The 22202-nt window shown below is 33.7% G+C and overlaps 1 protein-coding gene and 1 non-coding gene across 2 annotated transcripts in view; both read left to right on the top strand.

Moving 5' to 3' along the window:
- The window catches only part of LOC123664124, a 41126-nt gene continuing 18924 nt past the window's right edge, over positions 1-22202 (top strand). Inside the window, exon 1 of the mRNA XM_045598729.1 lies at positions 1-242. Coding sequence (XP_045454685.1) covers positions 200-242 — 43 coding nt within the window. The 5' untranslated portion in view covers positions 1-199. The remainder of the gene's footprint in view (positions 243-22202) is intronic.
- On the top strand, positions 15631-15702 carry Trnad-guc. Its single transcript has one exon. It is a non-coding gene; the product is annotated as a tRNA-Asp (tRNA).

Here is a 22202-nt window from a genome sequence, read left to right as displayed (position 1 = left end):
GGAGCCTGCGCTGCCTCAGTATGCACGGACGCCTTCGCCTCACCGCTCGAAGCGAAATTATAACAAATATATACGAGTACATTTCGGCGCGAAATTACCGTGACGTTTTAGTATACTGTGACGCAATGTTTTTATGAATAATTTTTACGTGTTATTAATTTTTGTGTTGTATTGTGTGTTTTTGTAAAAGTGTTATCTAATGTGTGGAATCCGAGCGAGAGTTCCAGAGATCGCAATTAAGCGTAATTATTTTGATATTTATTATTATGTAATTATACAAATTACGGTTTTAGTTTAAGTTATTATAAAACAAAATGTTTGTTATTAAGAAAAAAAAAAAGACACAAATACGGTTAAATGCCTTATATATTAAGGTTTAATACCTTATTTATGTTTTTACATAACATAACATAACAAAAACTTAACATTTTTAAATGTATATTATATTATAGGTATATTCATATTGTTTTACTTTTACCGACTTCGATTTTTTTAAAACACTGCAATTGTATCAACGATTCTCTATGCTACGGTTTCATTTGCAAGATTATTTTAATTTGACCACAATAAGCGCACAATTCATTTGCAAAAACCTTCATTTGCGTACTTAATACTTCTCGTTTTAAATTATCTTCCATTACCATATTAATGCATTCCGCGCCGAGCCATTAATTCAGAATTGACAATAAAAATACTGCAAGTGGGCGGTTATTATCATTTCTAAGCATTTATTCTCGTGTTCCGCGTAATTTTAATTATTATAAAATGCAGTCCTGTCCAGAAATTTTCCTGTATACTTAGATCTGCATAACAATTATAATACATAATCAATAATAAAGATGTGCGGACTTATTGACGCTGTATTTCATGCAAGATATTACTAATTAACAGAACTAAAACTGAATCCTTATTTATCTATCTGAATACTATAATTGTTTTTAACGTTGTGTACTGTAAAAACTATATTTCGAGTGATAAGCTGGATAAAAATTCAATTGTACGTGATGCTAAAATTACATGTAATAATTAAAAATTGTTTATTTGCCAAAGATATGTGGACTCAGTAACGCTGTATTTTATGCAACATGTTACTAGTTTTGTACAAAAACACAGTTTATATATTATTTTTAAAAAAGTAACTGCGGAGTTTCTTGCCGATTCTTCTCTGCAGAATCTACATCCGATGTAAAATGACGATTCGAAAGTGCTTTTGAAGCTTATTTGAATTAAGTTGTTTTTAATTTTGATTTTGATTAAACTCGATCGGGCTTTACTAGGCTGTGTGTTATAAGGTACTTGAATGCTTATGGGTGAACTGGGCTAAATTGGATTTTAAAAGTCCCAATGATGGGCAAAACCTACATAACGAAGAAGGCTTACTCGTAGATATATTTTATGTAATTTTCTAACCGTGGGTAACGGCTTCGGATGTTAATGATAACATTTGGGACAGACACTCAGACCGAAAAAATATATTTTTACAGTTATGAATATCCATCATGAGCGAGAATTGAACCCGAAACCGCCAGTGTTCAGGCGTTCACAAGCACAAGCATCACTACACCGGAGCGGTGTCGATGTTGTATATAAGACAAAAAATTAAATCTCATCTTGGAATTTAATCATAATTTTTGCTTATTAAGAAACTTATTTTTTTACTATACATTATAATATCGATAATTTAACTATATATAAATGAGTATAGTACGCCTACGGTCAAAAGTGCATTTAAATGTCCAGAGAGTATAGGTGTAAGAATTGTCTTTGCTTGCAAAAGAAAAAATAACCGATTTCTTTATTCCTTATTACATAAAAAACAGCTGAATTAAGTACCTCCTCTTATTTTGAATTCGGTTAAAAAGTCTAATAAAGGCCACAAAGTTCACCCTCTCTATTGTCAGTTCAGAGAAGTTCAAACGTAATTGTATTTTCTTATTGACAAATTTGAAAAGGTACAATTAAACAAATTGGGATAAATGACGAATATTTGCGCATTTTTACCTTCTGATTGATTATTTTTTCGTAGTCTCTAGGTTTTGAGACTGTCTCTCCGATAGGTATATTTTTAGGTACAATTATGTGACTTTCGTTTTTTTGTTTTTGTTTTAATAAATCATTAAATGTTATATGTCGTAAAATATCCTCTAGCGTACAGTTCAACTGAGGTAGGGCGCAGCAAGAAATAACCTGCTCAAAATCTGGAGCAGCCCGACTGGGACTATACCTCTCGACCTTACAGAAGATCACAGCTGAATAATGTTGTTTTCAAGTAGTGTTTGGTTCCTATTGGTGAGTAAGGGGACCAGAGCTCTTGGGAGAATTGGGGACAGCAACGCGCTTGCGATGCTTCTGGTGTTATAAACATAGGTACTATAAGCTACGATGATCGCTTACCATGAGGTGTGCGATACGCTTATTTGCCGACCTAGTTATAGAAGAAAAAAACCTTCAGGCAAATACATCACCCAAAGAAAAGAATGATACAATAAATTACATTTTATTATTGCAATATCCAAGTCCAAGAAGTGAAATTATGAAAGTTGTGTAGGTTAAAAGTCAAATATAATGACTCTTCGTGAAAGTTAGTGCTTGTCTAATTTCTAAGGTAATAAAAATCAGAACCGAGACAGCCTGAATACCAAATAGCATAAGTGTTGAATTCTTGCTTACAATTTATCTTGTACTCGATAAAATATTACAATCTGCCAGTTATTTCAAAAATACCTTATAAAAAAGAGAGTGCCTTAGATCACACGACTGAAGTAAAACTTCCTTAACTGCCCCTTATATACGAAACGTAACTCACTTTCTATCTTCACTAATTTATTTCTCCCTCTCACCTTCCGGTCGTCTCGCCCGATCACACTTTTCGCAACGCTCTCGTCACCCATTCACCAGCTTACTCCCCAAGTCAAGCGCGCGTAAAAGTTTTACTTCTATAATAACAAATGCCTTAGACTTAAAAGGTACTAGGGTTTTCCTCTGTGTCTGGTCCGTAAAATGACAAATGCCTGTACTAGCCGTTAGCTGTAATGCCGTTATTTTATTTGTAAATGTTTTAAAATGCAAAGTTATAATTAACAATCATTTATTTTAAAACGTAAATAATATAGGCATAACACGCAACAGTCGCAACATATTGTAAAATATTCATAAATTACATTCCATTGTGACTGCATAAAGCTTGCCTGCCTAACTACAAAATATTCAAATTGTTTTAGTGGCTTATATTGCGCTGTTGTCTCAATGAGACGGTTAACTAGCTTCCCTCTTCCGACTGCAAGTTACTAACTGAGGATGAGGATCTGCATCCCTGCGGTCAATATGGTGCAAGCACTTCAACTAATCAAAATTGATTGTGACCCAAGCTTCTGTGCTAAGATATCCTGTGGCTCGTTTCCTACCGTGTTGTAATAAGATAGATATCTTAAAGCTGTTTTAAATTATATTATTATGATATCTTATTTAATACGGTTTAGAATAGTAAAAATATTCCACTCATGGCAATCATCTATACCTACTAATATTATAAAGCTGAAGTTTGTTTGTTTTTAGTTAGTTTGTTAGAACGCGCTAATGTTAGAAACAACTGGTCCAATTTGAAAAATTCCTTCAGTGTTAGATAGCCCATTTATGGAGGAAGGCTATAGGCTATATATCATCACGCTAAGACCAATGGGATCGGAGCTAGATCGGAGATCGGAATGAAGAATGTTTCAAAATCTGGTATTTTTTCCGTTTGAGAGCTTCCGCTGCGTGCGCTGCGTAAACAGTTTAAGTGCGGGTTCAAGTTGGCGTTAGCCCAAAGTAACTATTGCACGCGGACGAAGTCGCAGGCAGAAGCTAGTAGTGAATATAAATTAACTCGTGATAACAATATGAACATAAAGATGCATTGCATTATCACGGTATTGTCCATTCTAGTGAGTAGTAAGTTCCATAAGTGTGGGTTCGGTCATCAGCGCTTTCCTACGGAATGTGTAACTGAATGTATATTAACTGAGCACCCTATTACAGTGTAGGATGTCCTCCGGCCCGTTGGACCGACGATCTACGTAAGATTGCCGGTGTAGGTTGAATGAGGATTGCGGTAAACCGGGATGTCTGGCGCAAACTTGGGGAGGCCTATGTCCAGCAGTGGACTGCAATAGGCTGAACTGACTGACTGACTGACTGAGCACTCAATGTTTTTAAGGCTTTTAAGAGAAAAACTTTTGGGTTTTCTTATTATTCTTGTCAGCAGAATCTATCTTCCTATTTTGTATAGCTTTATATTAACTACACCTAATTAATTAAATACTAGGAAATAATTTATAAAGTGACGATTTATAATTTTTTTTAACACAAATTGCTATATTGTATCAGGTCTACAAGATATAAGTATACATAGATCATAAATACTGTCAAATAATTAAAATTAAACAGAATATTACATTTGAATTTGGAATCTGTCATTTTTGTATGATTTAAAGTGTTTCTAAAGATATCTTGAATACGTATATTTTTTTTTAATTGTTACCACAGGCTGATAGCATGACGGTGATGGTACATACAGCGTTACAGCCAAAAAGCGTTACAACTTTATATAGCGTTTGTAAATACTGAGACAGAATTATTTTGAAAAGCCGCAAAATCCTAACTTGTCACTCGACATTCGTATGCGTTGACTTCTTGTTATATTATAGTTCTTATAGTTTAGTTTAGTTAAATTTCCACTCAATAAACGGACAAACGGTGCGCATTTTCTCATCATTACAATCGTTGAGTTACAAGTAGGCGCTCGATGTCCTATGACACTACATCATTACCGTATGAGTGCCGCGTGGGAGGCACGGGGGCTCACGATATGGTCTGATCTTTGATACTTAGTCGCTATTTATTTTAAGGGATCAAGAGCTTTGAAGTATTGTTGTAATAACTAGACACTTATTTAACATTATTTCGTTTAACTTTTAAGAAAAAAATGTATGTACTTTGTCTTTCATACCACTGTTGTATTAACAGAACTAAAACTGAATCATTATTTATCTATCCGAATAATATAATTATTTTTAACGTTGTGTGCTGTAAAAACTATATTTCGAGTGATAAGCTGGATAAAAATTAAATTGTACGTGATGCTAAAATTACATGTAATAATAAAAAAAAAAAATCTGTCAAAGAGCATGCTCATTAAGGAAAGTAGCAGGCTATATTACATGAACATTTTAATAATGATAGAGAAGTGATCTGGAATCTTACTTAATCAAAATAGTTTTTTTATACAACTAGGTTGGCAAATAAGCGTACGGCTCACCTGATGGTGAGCGATTGCCGTAACTTATAGACGTCTGCAACACCAGAAGCATCGAGAGCGCGTTTCCGACCCTTCTACAATCCCCGCAGGAGCTCTGGTCACCTTACTCACCAACAGGAACACAATACTGCTTGAAAACAGTATTATTTTGCTGTGATCTTCTGTAAGGTCGAGGTACTACCCCAGTCGGGCTGCTCCATATTTTGAGCAGGATAAGTCCTGCTGTGCTCTACCTCAGGTATCTGAGAATTAACTTTAGAAATCGAAACCACGCAGAATTATGTTTTTTTTTTTTATATATATAAAATAAAATCTAACAATTAGTTGTTTTATTTTACTTATCACAGACTCTAGAAATTAACAGATTCAAAATATATTTTTTTTTGTGTCCATTGTTACAGAAAATAGTCAACTAGAAGTTGTTATTATATTTTAGGATCAAAATTAAGGAAAATTAATTTTTCGACAACCATGTACGACCAATCATTCGGCGAATTTGTACATTTTTTTGTTCGCGGAAGATTCACTTGAATCACTGGTGTAGGAGTCAACTACACTATAATTATTCTTAATGTGTCAAACCGATCTATACTATTATGATAATTTTAAAACATATACGTGTCATTATCTCGCTAGTGTATTGTTAATAATTTTTTTTGTACCTTTTTTGATTACGAAAAAAATGTTGATTATTTTGGTGAGAATGATTTTGAAAACGAAAATTGAGTCAGCCTGTCAATAAGGCACTGCCTGGAGATAAATCCACTATACTGCTCCATTGCTCTTTGACGGGTAAGTTCATAATTGCCAGTTTTGTTGGCACCGTTGGAGACCAACAAGAAAGTTTAGCCAGACCAGAAACAAAAACTTGCGACCAGAACGACTAAATACTTAAAAATCAAAATCAAAAACTATAGTCAAGAACGTATCAATCACGCTTTAGAAATGTCAATTTAAGAACTATATATCTTTTATAATATTTTTTTCAATTGCGTCATTAAAAAGGTTAATTTTTTTTTCAATTGCTTCATTAAAAAGGTTATATTACTGGTTTTAATAACAATTTTATATTGAACGGTTTCACGACTAGAACACTAAAGCTTGTTTCTGTACGCGTCAAATAATTTAGTACCTAGGTTCTAAGGTCTAAAGGGCTTAAAGAGGACGATTTTCGCAATAATCTTGCCATATTGTAATACATGTATTTTGTATATTGTGCAATAGAGTAGGTATTAAGTACACAATGGTAAAGTTCGAGTTGAACTCCTACGGTATAAATGGTTCCGTTTAATGTTTTTTTTTTTAATACTTTTAAAGATATTTCCACAGACTTACAATGTCTGTGCTTTTGTTACTCCAATTTTTATTTTTGTTATTAATCGTCACTTGGTACCTACACTACTGCAGCTTACAAATTATTCTATCTTAGTGTCCATAATGCAGACGTGAGTCCACCGACCAAAATTACGCTAACTTAATTGATATCTTACACGCAAAAAGATATAGATAATTTTTTTCGCTTTTTTTTAAATATTGTTATTTTTATTTTTATTTAATTTTTTTATTTATTTTGTTATATTGCACCTTACCTTAATTATTATTATCATTATTATTTTTATGATCTATGTTTATTTATTTATTTATTTATTTATTTATTTTTATTTGGGAAACAAACAGTAAAATATAACACAAAGTAAAAAAGAACATCAACAAGATAGTGCATATACCAGTTAAGTTTCCACTAACAACTAACACAGTAAGCAGAGCGCAAAAAAATTTATAATTAGAAATAAAATATCGAAAACAAAAAATAAAATACAAATACAAAATCAAAATTAAATTAAAATCAAAATAAAATTAAAATTAAAATCAAATTAAGATCAAATTATAATTTAAATAAAAATAAATTAATTTAGAATTAAAACACAAAATTGAGTAACTTAACAATTGAAAATGTTAATAAATAAAATGAAAATCAAAAAAATAATAAAAAGCAAATAAAACATAAAATAATTAAATTCATTGATTCATTAATTGATTAATGTTACGTCTAAAACTTAATAACGAACATGAGAATATATCAGCGTTATAAAAATTTTTATTATATATATTGCAGGAACGACGAATAAAATCATTTTGGGCATATTTAGTTCTAGTATTGGGCAAATAAAAAAAAAGATCATTTTTACGTTTAAAAAATTTTGGGAGATTAAAGTTCAAACAACTGTAAATAAGGACTATCGACAACATTATTGACTAGTTTATACAGAAAGATTTGATCTTTTAATGTACGGCGAACTTCCAGTGAATTGAAACTAGGCAAGGTAGGTTTATATATACACTTACTTGCTATGTATTAATAATCTAATCCTACGGTTCCAAAGTGAAGGATAGTGTGAAGTTCTATGGATTTTTGGTAATAAGGTTACGTTCCTAAGGGAGTAAAATGATTGATTAATTAATTTAGCCAGTGACATCCCACTGCTGGGCATATGCCTCTATCCATGTAGGAGTAGGGATTGAGCTCAATCCACCACGCTGCTCCACTGCGAGTTGGCGGGTATATTCCCACTATGAATATTATTATTTGTTTATGATAATAACCGGGACAAACAGCTTAACGTGTTTTCGGAGGCACGGTAGTCACTTCACTCACCACAGGAACACAACACTGCTTGAAAGCAGTATTATTTACCTGTGATCTTCTGTAAGTTTGAAGTACTACCCCAGTAGGGCTACTCCAGATTTTGAGCAGAATATTTCCTGCTCAGATAAATTGAACAGCCTTCAAGTTTATTCATATACCTCTTTCTTATTTTGAACATAACATTAAACAAATAAGGTTTGCTATGAAATATAAAGTGACATTTGGCCTGTCATACTTTTTACGAGTCCATAAGAATTAAGAACTATTAGTTAAATCAATAATTTTATCATTTTATACATTTATGTCAAGTTTTTGTTATTGCGTAGGTCAGTGCGATGCATATTCGCGCCAAAATAACTAATAACACCTCACCGAAGATGGCGTCGACAATATGGCGGACGTAAACAATAAATGGTCAGAGAACGCCATCCGCGGATCTCAATGGATATGGTATTATTGGTTATAAGGAAATAAAGACGAGGATACGACCGCTTCTGGTCGATAATAGGGATGTGATCCACCTTATTAAATGAGTTATCGAAATACGAAAAAACGATTTAAAATTAATCGATTGTTTATTATACAACTAGCTATCCCCTGTGGTTTTACTCGCGTGAGTTCGAGGAAAAAATATGATAAACGCTACAAAAGACAAAGTTTATCTTTATTATATTGCCTTGTTGATGAAGTTATTTTCGTTCGCAAGGTTTCATATGCATTAGTATTAAATAATGCAATAAAATCTATTTTCATTTTCTGTGATCATTAAGTCGTTGCAGAGTTATTTAAACTCTGTGATATCTTCTAAGGTATTCATTGAAATCTAATGATGTCAAGGACAATTTTGTTCAATAATAAATATTTGTGATGAATAACGTATTTATGCGGATCCTTATCCGATTTATATCATTTCTATAAAACCACTATCGCAAATAGTGCATTATTTCATAAAAAACTTGATTACCATAAAAAGATACTTGATAGCCGTAATATGCCATCGCGGATTTTTTTTTAAACTTTTAATTGCAATCAATTCTGTGATTCATAGTTTTAGTGTAGCTTTAACCCTTTACGCAGCGTATGGAACGAAGGCTATTAAAAAAATATTTTTCTGTTTTCGTAGTAATTTATCATGTATGCTCATTCTATTCGTGGTAGCGTGGTATTACTTGCCTTCCTCGGTAAGTGAACTAGTCAAAATAAAAATACTTATTCAATTCGACCCAGCATTTCCTGAGATTAGCACGTTAAACAAACAAACGCTTCAGAGTTCAGCTTTATAATATTAGTATAGATATCTAATTGTTATTGTGAACATTCATCGAATTATTCAGTACTCGATTTATTAAAAAAATCGATTAATAAAATCTATTTTTTACAACATGTCACATCCCTAGTCGATACTAAAATTGTATTAATTTATTGAATACTAATTTTGGACCGATCGACTCTCACGCGCGTTTGGCGTTATTACGGTGCTCAGACAAAATATGACAGCGTTCAATAAGCGTTGGTAGTAGTCGTACCTAATTGTTTACTCTACTTCGTTATAAATGTAACAATTGTATTTTATGTTGATACAATGAATTAACGAGAATTGTTCTAATATTTCTTGACTTGTTATGATTCACTTGTGACACGTCAATATTGTTTGTACTTGAACATTTGGTAGTTAACAATGAGAATATCCTTCGAAATATTCTCATCAAAAATTATAAAATTCAAAATTAATTGAACTTATAAAAATGGGTATTCCACAGGGATTATTCCTAATTTATATTTATATGTTTATATATAAAATAACGGAAATAGGCCACATTTAAATCTTCTATCTACTAGTACGTTTGTTGACGTGACAACGTCTTATAAATTGGTTTGCCGGGTGACACTTCAAGAAACTGCGTTACGCTCCGCTCACGTTATGCGCTCACAATGAGAGCGAGTGAGAGGCACGCGTCCCTTCCACTCGGGCATGGTTAGCCCGCCTAAGAGCGAGAGAGACAGACATAAAAAGTGAATGAAATTCAGTGCGAGATTCTTTGTATAAATTAATGTTTTAAATATAATTCTTTGTATAAATAAATGTTTTAAATTGTTACTATTATTTCATCCTTCTTCCTACTATACGAATGAATATTCACATTAAAATTATTTTACCACTCAAAGTCGTTGTCACGTAAAACTTTCGCCCGTATACCTACTTTACAGGCAACCAATTTTTTTTAATTACAAAAAATAAAGACAATGTTATAGAATTAAAGCCTATAACATAAATGAATAATGACTCCATCAGATATTTTGAAGTAAACTTCTTTACGCACGCTTGACTTGGGGATTAAGCTGGTGAATGCGTGACGAGAGCGTTACGAAAATTGTGATCGGGCGAGGTGAACAGAAGTTCAGTTTGTGAAGATAGAAAGATACAGTACGTTTCGTATATTACTGTAGGAGCTAATTTTTTTTTTACTTCAGTCGTAGGTTCTAAAGCACACTCGTTTTTTAAGTTACATTTCCATCATTTAAGTGTATATATAGTGCACATTACAGAAGATACAATATAAAACTCAACCTCAGAAGGAGTAACATTGTATCAGGTTGGTACTAACCATGCAGGGTATTTAGACTCCATAAGAATATCCCACGCATGCGCAAACACTGCCCATCGCATCATATAAACAATATTACGATACGAATATAGTTTTATTGTTTATGACACATTATGACCAAAAACCTTATTGTTATTTTTTATTTACCTTTTTTCACGTTTTGATATGCCTATGTAAATGTTAAACGTAAATATATGGTTAAAGTATAAGTTTAAAACTAGTTCTAGTTAGTTCTAGATAGAAGTGTTATTTCAAAGGAAGGTCTAGTCATCAATTTACTTTACAAAGTATTGGAAAGCTTTAGTTTGGGTTGGAGACACCAAAATAAATCAGCGCTTGCAATGCTTCTACTGTCGTTGCAGGCGTTTATAAGTTACGGTGATTGCTTACAATCAGGTGAGCCGTACGCTTATTTGTGGACCTAATTATATTGTGCATGCTTGCAAACGAAAAAAAAAACGACTTCAATTACATCGACCCGTAAACGTAGGTAGACGAAGAAATATTCAAGTAAGTACGCGTTAACAATGATAACACAAAAAGGAGTCGTCAGATCTCAGTCAAATTTAAATGGGACAACATGACACGCACCATTATTTGATTAAAAAAAAATACAATCGAATTGAGAGCCTCCTCCTTTTTTGGAGGTCGGTTAAAAAAAGATGTCCGTCCTAAGCTTTAACTTTAATTTAGAATCTTCACTAAGACACAGTCTGATTTTGCCAGTTATCCTTTATTTAACATATTTAAGTATTAATACATTATTTAGGAAAGTTAAACTTTAACTGAGGTAGGGCACAACAGGAATTTCCTGCTCAAAATATGGAGCAGCCCGACTGGGGTAGTACCTCGACCTTACAGTAGAGCACAGCAAAATAATACTGTTTTCAAGCAGTATTGTGTTCCTGTTGGTGAGTAAGGTGACCAGAGCTCCTGGGAGATTGGGGATTGGGTCGGCAACGCGCTTACGAAGATTCTGGTGTTGCAGGCGTCTATAAGCTACGGTAATCGCTTACCATCAGGTGAGCCGTAAGCTTGTTCGCCGACCTAGTGACATAAAAAAAAAAAAAACTTTAATCGTTCTTTGGAGATAGAGGCATATGCCCAACAGTGGGATATTACAGGCTGAATCGAATCTCTTAACGTACAAAAAATATTTAGATATGGTAATTAAACAGAAACGGTAAAGTTGATATGAATAGTATATTAAGAATTATATTCCTTAAAATAATTAAATTATAGTTTTAATTGTTTTCAAGTTATTGATATTTATCGATATAATCTGAACACCTGCTAACAATTAAACAATAGATGTTTGGGTTGAATGGATGTTTTTTTTTTCTTTAATAATTATTTAAGTCTATCATATCGTAGTTTTTATCTGTTTATTATTGATTTTTCCTCCTTAATTTGTGCACACTTCTAACCGCTGCTACTGTATCGTGTCCAGTACCCAAAGCTTATCTGGAAGAAATCGCTATTAGCGATAAGATCGCCTTTGTACATCATGTATTGTATCTTTCTTTATATGTGTCTGTATTTCGGTGTACATTAAGAATAAATAAATAAATAAATGGAGTCATTCAGATTAAATCAATTAACTGTTCTGTAATAAAATTACTCTTAATTTATCAATTTCAAGTCATAATTTATCCGAATCATAAATCAACACAATCATTACTGCCAAAATAAAAACGCTATAAAATTTAAAAAAATATATACAAAAATTAATTACGATTGTACAATCAAGGTTCGCCTACTGCGACAAATTCCTTGTAAGGGCAGATATTATAACCCAGGTGGGCGGCTACTGCCTGTGGGCTTTAACCACGCGTTTGACACATATCGACGACAACCGGCCGTAAACACCGCCAAACCTACCTCATTTTAACAAGAGTGCTGACCGAGAAAAAAAAATTACATGTCGCCATAATTAATTGATTGGATTAAGATTTAATTTATTCTAGGTATAATTGATATAAGCAATTTATTTGATTGATTGAAATGTTTATTTATTGGACTTTTATTGATGGTAGTATAATTAACGACAGTTTTCACAGTAAGATTTGCCACATTGTGCCGGGGCCCGGAAGCTTTGCCCGGGCCTACCGCCAGGGCGAGGTGGCGAATGCGCGACCCCATCTCGCTCCACTCAGGCGGACGACTGCTCACACGTGGTGGTTTTTCGTCAGTAGGAGTCTGACATAACCCTCTGGCGCCCGCGCGCTGGAGGGTATCCATGATGGATTTTCCCCACAAAGAGCGTTTGTCAGCTTCGGCACGTGCAAGATACGTTGCGTGGTAAAACGTCTTCCTTTCTTTCTTTCTCTGTCTTTTCTCTCTCTCTCTCTCGCCTTAAAGTCACTGATCAGCGTTACTATTTCGCGATTTCGCTCCTCAAATGTATTTCATACCACTGACTTCCATTTCCTAAAGAGTAATGCCATCTATATTAAACCATTTATAAAAAGCAACTTATAAAAGTAAAATAAGCAATCACAGATTGACATAAGTGGCGTATTTCGGCGACTCGTATTGAGTCGTTACTGTACTCAGCGGAGTGTTTCCATTGTTTCCGAATACGGCGCGCGACTGATGGATGGTGTTCGAAGAGCGCCCACGAGCGCATTGCGCCCGCGTCCTCGGCGGACAGGCGGTAGGGCTGGCGGTGTGTGTGTCAAATAATTAGAAAACCTAGTTGTAATTATTGAAGTAAAGCTTATATACGCACGCTTGACTTGGGGAATAGGCTGGTGAATGCATGACGAGAGTTACGAAAAGTGTGATCGGGCGACGCGAACGAAAGAGGGTGTTACGTTTTGTAAGTTTTACTTCAGTCCTGTGGTCTAAATCACACTCGTTTTTAACAGTTAAAAATATATATCTATAGCTTAATTGGCTAGGACACCGACACGGTAAGTTGGAGATGGAGTTTCGATCCCCGCTGGAACGGTCGATTTTTGATATGATATTAAAAAATGTTTAGTTAAAACTATAACTTAAATTAAACTTTAAATTTTCTATGGTATTCGAATTTTTTTTAGACTTAGTGAAATTTCAATGTAGTCAACTGACTGAAACTCGTATGCCACAAGCTCTGGAAGTTCCATAATAATCAATATAAATAATTATGCTTAATAAGATAACGAGAAAATCATTACAAATATATTTAAGTAGCATTTTGATTACTTATTTCCTTTATTTTCTCGTAATTTTTATTGAAATGCTACCTTCACAGTTTGTTATATACTCCGACCACCTAGCGAATTTTGTGCCCTAAAAATAAATTAGAAAACGTAAAGCGCCAGCCCTGTCACAAGCCCGAGCGACTCCCCCGCGACACGACACAGCCACAGCGCTATGTGCCCGAGTGTCGACATGCACAAATTACCGCACTTTTTGTTCTAATCGTCTATTAGCTCATTATGTTAATCGGCGTTCATTGTACCGCCTGACGAGCGTCGACCCCATGTAGGCTGGCGAATGACAAAAATACATGAACAATGTATAAGAGAGAAGTTACAATTGAACAATGTACATATAGTCAGAAATAAATATAGATGTTACTATAATAATACTAGCTCATTAGCGCATTGAGAAGTGACTCTGCTTTCTGTTTAAAGGGTTGTGGAATCGATTGTCACCGCGACTATGGGTGTTTATATGTATTTATTTATATAGATAATTAGGTACTATTTGTGTGTTTTATTGAAAAAAAATGTAGCTTTATCAATCGTTTGTTACTTATAACTCAAGCATTAAGTTGCTTACCGTAGTAACAATCGACCGTTTGTGTGTGTGTGTGTGTGTGTTATAAATACTTATTTCTTATTATTATTGTAAAAGTTAGCAAACAGTTTACAGCTGGGGTTTACCTTAAATTACGCTCTTTTTGGTAATTTATAAACAAAGAATGACCGTCAAAATGGCATCTTTTAAAAAAAATTACCAGAAAAAATTTAGCTCTACGTCCCGTAACTACAACACTTTGACGTGCAGAGAAACACTGAGTAGGCATGTAGTTTGACGGTCGCCTTACTCTATTGATAATCTAAAATCAATATCTATTACGTCAGCAATATAACTATAGTTTAACTAAATCTATAGCCCTATCAAGATATAACATATAATTATAAACGGAACTAAACAATAGACGCGCCCACGCGCCACACGCGCTGGAGATAGCTTTGATGGAGTAAATGAGATGGACACGTAGGTGTTGACAGTTGGTAGTGACTTCCCGCTCTAGGCTTGTAGGTTATATTCCCACCTCGAACCTATTCAATTTCTTTAATTTCACGTTCATTTAATTTTTCTTTCAATGTTATGTAGAATATAGAAAACTAAGATTTGTTGACACGGCTATAACAATTTTAATAATAATTATTATTATTATAAATATCTACACAATACATACACGGTCATCTGTTCCTAAAGTAAGCAACTTAATGCTTGTGTTATAGGTAACAGCCGATTGGTATAGCTACATTTTTTTTCGATAAACATACTTATAAATAATACATATATAAATAAATATTTATATTACACCCAGACTCGGGGTGGGAATTGAACCCACAACCTTCGGAGCAGAAAGCAGGGTCACTACAAACTGCGCCAACGGGCTAGTCAATTTTCAATCCACATGTTTGATTTTGAAAAAAAAAAATTATGATAATTTTTTTTTATAAATCAATGAAATAATTATAGTCTTGTATGAGGTTAAATACAGTTTCCCTTATAACCGATACCGACCAAATGTCCTCAAACGTATCATTAATAAGAGAGACATCAATGATATGAATAAAGAACTTACTTTACAACTACACTTTTCTCACTTTACTACTTATTACTTTTTTCTACAAGATACAACAATTGTCTTGCAGATTATAAAATACTAGCTGACCCGGCGAACTTCGTATCGCCTAACACAAACTTTATCGTATGGTATTAAAGTGCAAATTGACTTTTAAGTATTATCACAAATCTTTTGTATGGGAGTATAGAAAAGTGTTGTTTTTAGACTTTAATTTTAAATTTTTTTATTCTGAATGTGAATCCCAATTTCGCAGTATCTCTTACAGTCTTCGGTAGTATAGTGGTCAGTATCCCCGCCTGTCACGCGGGAGACCGGGGTTCGATTCCCCGCCGGAGAGAAAATCCTTTTTAATTTTTTTGTTTCCCAAATTTATTACATTTACTTTTAAATCTATACAAATAAATAAAATTGGAGTGTCTATTGGTAATATTAAAATAACCGCTTTTTACATAATACCAAAATAACATTTTTTTACAATGATTGACCGATTTTTATCGGACTTTCACTGGCAGATAGCTGATATAATAAAGAGTAACTTTTATTTTAGAAATTTATTTATTTTATAGCTCTGCGAACTGAACAATAACTGTTTTGTAAAATTCCACGCGGACGAAGTCGCGGGCATAGCTAGTCTGCTTTTAACTACATTTCAATAAATCAGCGTAATACGAATTAAGATTTGGATATATACCTGTTTATTATTATTATTTAATTGTTAGATATACTTACAATAAAAATGAATTTGTAAATATACGAATATCAATGTTGTTGTCAAGAATCAAAAATTACCCTACTCAATAAAGGACTTTCGAATCGACATTTTACACATTAAAATTTTATTCGTAACTGTATATTGGATGTAGGTTTACGTGTACCTATCATAGGTATATGTTTATTTTCTTATATTAAGATGCAGCGACTGATAACAGAATACAAGCTAATACAATAAACAGCAATTGTTAAAATAATTATATAATGAAAAGAAAGACTTCAATTGACATGAATAAGTAATGCAACGTAGGTAGCAGAAATAACAGTCAATCATACATGACTAGCCGACCCCGCAAACGTTGTATCGCCATATATGTTCTTAATCCCCTTATAACTTAGGGGTAAGAAAAATAAGTATTGGCCGATTAGACCTACCCGATATGCACACAAAATTTCATAAAAATCGGTCCAGACGTTTCGGAGGAGTATGGTAACTAACATTGTGACAAGATTATCTTATACATTGGGATAACTCAAAAAATTACTCATGAAACATGACAAGCAACAGCTTTCGATTAAAATAAAGCATCATCAATATCAGTGCCAACCAGTAAAAGTTATGGTAATACACGTAAAAAAATACAGTCGAATTAAAGTCGGGTATGGTATTAAAATATTAATATGTTTTCCACACAACACTATAAAACATAATATACAATCGTATTATTAGTTTTAATATATGTGTGAAGTTAATGGATTAAATGCATGTCCACGTTTTTGCGGGGGAGTGGCGATGGAGTGCGACACGCCCGCGCGTGCGCTGGGAAAGGCGATACGAGCACGACCCACTGAACTACAAGTAAGCCAAAAGTGGTATCATTGAAGGAAACAATGTGCTATGTGTTATGAGGGAGATGTAAGGTAATGAAGATGGAAAGAGAGAAAAAGCACAAGCACAAAGCACACTCGTTTTTTTTTTTTTTTTGAGGAAGAATCTCTTTGTTTTTTTTTGTTGTATATTTTTTGTATATGTTCACAGCGGGTAAGAGTCCGCATTCCGCTTGTGATGCTTTTTAATTGACTTCCAAAAAAGGAGGAGGTTCTCAATTCGCCTGTATTTTTTATGTTACATTAGAACTTTTGACTGGGTGGACCGATTTCGACAATTTTTTTTTTAAATCGAAAGGTGGTGTGTGTCATTTGGTCCCATTTAAATTTATTTGAGATCTAACAACTACTTTTCGAGCTATATCTAATAATGCGTTTTTACTTGACGCTTTTTTCGTCGACCTACGTTGTATTATACCACATAACTTTTTTCTGGATGTACCGATTTTGATAATTCTTTTTTTGTTGGAAAGTAGATATCCCTAGTTTGGTAATACGGTAAGGAAACCAGGATTTGATGGTAGGATCCCAGAGAAATCGAGGGAAACTCTCGAAAATCCGCATAACTTTTTACTGGGTGTACCGATTTTGATAATTTTTAATTTAATCGAAAGCTAATGTTTATCATGTGGTCACATTTAAATTTTATCGAGATCTGATAATTACTTTATGAGTAATCTTTGATAACGCGTAGTTACTTGACTATTTTTTCGTCGATCTACGTCGTATTACTTGTCGATGTAATTGAAGTCGGTTTTTTTTCGTTTGCGAGCAAATAAAATTATGGTGTCACAGGTGCCAATTGGTTATGGTAACCTCTGAGCATTAGCTGAGTATTAGAACATACGCTTGTTTGCTATCTTAATAGTATAGGAAACAAAATTACAGTTCATATAAAATCGTGAAGCAGTTTATCTGACTAGCCCGTCGGCGCAGTTTCGGTGGCCCTGCTTTTTGCTCCGCGGGTTGCGAATTCGATTCCCGCCTGAGTCTGGGTGTAATATTTGTATATATTATTTATATTTATTTATATATGTATTATTTCTATGTTTATAAGACGTTAAAAATTTTTTTTAGATATAACAGTCGGCTGTTACCTATTATAAGCTTTAAGTTGCTGACATTAGGAACAGACCGTGTGGGTATGTTATAAGATATTTATTAATAATTTATTTATTGTTAATGTATCTTGTACTACTTCTGAACGTATCAGAAGTTCTGATACGTTCACTGTTCTAATAGAAACACCAGCATTGCGACATTTTCAGCGGACAAAAGTTTTTTTTTTTTAATGTATTTATATAAATCGTTTTATTTAAATTATGTTCACAATAAACAAGGATTATTATTTGTTGTAAGAACATCTAAAGGATTGTTGTTTGTTGCCAAGCGTAGTTCGGCTTTACATGTGTTACAATTTAGAAATAAAACAAAGAGGAGTATATATGAGTGACTATACTATGAGTAAGGTAAAGTATGCTTACTTGATCCTAGCCTATGAGCTACTTCGGATACTTCACTTTCAACTTACTCGTAGGTCCGTCGCAATAAAATATTTATTTTTATAATGTGGTATTAGCTGACCCCGCAAACGTTGTTTTGCCATATATCTTATTAAGCCATTATTCCCCCTCCCCCCTTATAAATTAGGGGGATAAAAAATATATGTTGTTCGATTCTCAGACCTACCCAATATGCACACAAAATTTCATGAGAATCAGTCAAGCCGTTTCGGAGGAGTTTAACTACAAACACCGCGACACGAGAATTTTATATATTAGATTATTGAAGATCCGTATTTTTTTTTTTTTAGCCAAGGGGCTCAAGGAAGAACACGGGTGCGTATGTTACATTACACGCTTTATAGTAATATGTAGGTACTAATAATAACTCTTGAGTTTGGCACGGTGCTCCTTCCTACGTGTCTATTTTGAAATATATAGGGCATTATTTCAACTGTCTTACTGTCAAAGATTTTATGAAAACTATCATTTGGTTAAGTACATTATCAAACACTTCAATTATTTTAGTAAAACTTCTTTACGCTCTCTTGACTCGGGGAGTAATCTGGTGAATGCGTGATGAGCGTTACGATAAATGTGATCGAGCGTGGCGAACGTAAGTGAAGATAGAAAGAGAGAGACTTACGTTTTGTAAGTTTTACTTCAGTCGTGTGGTCTAAAGCACACTCGTTTTTTTAATATTATGTTTATTTTACCAGTTATATATGTTACATAAAAATTTATAAAACAAAAAGTTTTTATTTATAAATATGCCGTAATTTAAACATAGATCGATGTTTAGATTTTGTATTTATTCCATATTTATATTATTATTTTAAGGCCTTCCTTAAAATGTGTGCGTATTTAGTGTCGCGCTAGATCGCTAAAGTAAAGCTATTTAAACGCAAGAATTCTGTTCAACGGCTATCTCTACTTTAGCTGTGTATTGCACTGCTTGACTTTTATATAAATTCCTTATTATTTTTCGTCTTAAGAGATATTTTTTTAAAAGATTATTATAAACGGTAAAATAATATCAACATTCCGAAACGGAGGCATTTGAGGCATAACATGGTAATCTACATATACCATGCCGCGTTGACGCAACGGTTACAGCCCTGGATTGTGCCTGTTGGGCTGGCGGTTGCGAGTTCGATTCCCGCACATGGGAAACATTTGTATTGGCCATACAGGTTTTTGCCGTAGTCTGGGTGTTTCGCAGTCCTTGTGGGTCTTTCCACCGTACCTCAAAGAGCACGTTAAGCCCTCGGTCCCGGTTGTTATCACGCACACCTGATAGCGATCGTTACTCATAGTAGGGAATATATCCGCCAACCCGCATTGGAGCAGCGAGGTGGATTAATCTCTGATCCTTCTCCTGCATGGGGAAAGAGGCATAGGCCTCTTTCCCATGAGCATAGGCCCAGTAGTGCGATATTACAGGCTGAAGCGATACATATACGATATCATTATACACTATTTTTAGTATATATTTAAAAAGATATCAATTCTTAAGTTTTTGAAGAAATCAACTAGAATGATGTATATTTTGAGTACAAGGTTTTGCACGCCTCAGTTCACGACGCGATTCATTTAACATACGTTTCATTTACGCAATCTTTTTGACCAGCGCTTCATAAACCTTATTTTCCACAAATTATTATAATCTTATAAAATTTAAGTGAAAATCGATAGAGTAGTGTTTATCCTAGTGACTAAGCAATGGATGTAGCTAGTAGTTCATTCTCTTGAATCACCCAACATACCTATAAATTCTAGAAGTGAATTTTCCAGCTAGTTCATTTTACTAAAAAAAGTAATTATATATTTTCCTGTCATATTGGTATATCTTGAACTATACAAATAAACAGTAAGATTTAATTACTGCTAGAACCTTACAATGCTGTCCGTAGCTGGCTGATTTACCTCCAGTCAAATATAAAAATATAAAAAGATCTCTCAATCAAGACGACGTTGGCACAGCGATTCGATCCCCGCTCACGACATTATATATTGGCCATATAGATGTTTGTCGTGGTCTGGACGTTTGTGATCGTGTATTGTGTATGTTTCAGAACCCCCAACATAAGAGAAAATCTTACTGGAAGCTGTGGAGTGTGAAGCGTTTGTTTATTTATTCATAACAATGCCCTCTATGATAGGCATGATACTTTATTAAGATCCAGAAAAATACATAAAAAAAATTGTAATATTGTAATTTTTGATTGTCGGAATATTTTATCATTAATAAAGACAAGTAAAAAAAAATCTTCAAATATGTACGAATAAATGTAATAGTATTGATCACAGTGCGCTAGGTGGGTCCATTAGCGAGATACTGCAGTTGCCAACGTAATCCGTAATGGTGTCACCGGAGGCCAGAGGCGTTAGATTATTATTAATACCTGTACTCAAACCCACGTAAGCGAACAATTAAATATGGTCAAAGCGGTGCGTACAATCGGCTTCATAACAACAATATATATAATAGGCTACTTAAAATATAATTTCAATGAAGCAACTCGTCTGATTTTACGGACATAAATATTTACCCTCAGTGGTATTTATAAGGTTAGTCAGATATTTAATTATATTAATTTTAATTTGTAAAAGGACGATTTAAAAGAGTTTCTGAAGCCTAATTGAATTAAATTTAAGAGAATTTATTTATTTTGATACATACATCGAGAGTCTGGAAATTCACACAATAAATACACAAGAACAAACACCAAGACGATGAAAAATATCTGTTAACCAATATATCCTGTAATCAAACCCGCGGCCGCCAGCGCATCATCTAAGCCTTAGGGCCTGTTTCACCAGTTTTGGTTAACGCTATTTGATGGATGATGACATCCAACGAATAAAAGTTTTTGATATATTATATGTGTAATTTCACTATATTTAGGAGATATTTCTATTCGCAAATATGATTTTAAATCTTGTAGTTTATTAATTGATGTGAAACAAGTCCAAAAGAGTAACTTATTTGCAGGATAAACCTTATCCACGTTATTATTATATTATTCCTTACACTATTTTAAGTCTAATTTATTTTCCAAACGATAGATTTCCAGACTAGAATATTTAAAAATAAGTACCAAATTAATAAAGAACATTAAATGCAGACTTAGATGTCAGTCAGTCAGTCAGTTCAGCCTATTGCAGTCCACTGCTGGACATAGGCCTCCCCAAGTTCGCGCCAGACATCCCGGTTTTCCGCAATCCTCATCCAGCCTATACCGGCAATCTTATGTAGATCGTCGGTCCAGTGAGCCGGTGGTAGATGTGATACAATTTAATACGATGACCTAATATTTGAATTGTATATGACGGTATATTTCACCAGGCGTAATCAGAAGCAAAAACATATTGAATGATTTAAGGAAACTCGAAATAATGTGTATTAGCAACAGGTCTATACGCTAATCTGCCCAACCTCTCTCTAGATAATAAAGACACTGTTCCAATCATAAACTGATTTGTCTATCCTAGGAATTTCACATGTCAAAGAATCGCTGTACGCCACAGAGTGGCTTCTAAATTTTCAACTTCAACGTTTACATATTCATAATAGAAACTACATAATATAGGTGAATATATTTTTTTAAACAATATTCTTAAAAACAGAACAACACCGATTTTCATACTTTAAAATGTATGAAACAAAAATTTCATCGTCAATTTATCAATATCACTGTACATCGACATGCAAATGTTGGGCCTATAGGGACTT

The sequence above is a fragment of the Melitaea cinxia genome, chromosome 21 (assembly GCF_905220565.1).
Source record: "Melitaea cinxia chromosome 21, ilMelCinx1.1, whole genome shotgun sequence".
Taxonomy (NCBI): Eukaryota; Metazoa; Arthropoda; class Insecta; order Lepidoptera; family Nymphalidae; genus Melitaea; species Melitaea cinxia.
The sequence above is the reverse complement of the archived record's forward strand: the minus strand, read 5'-3'. Positions and strand labels throughout refer to the sequence as shown.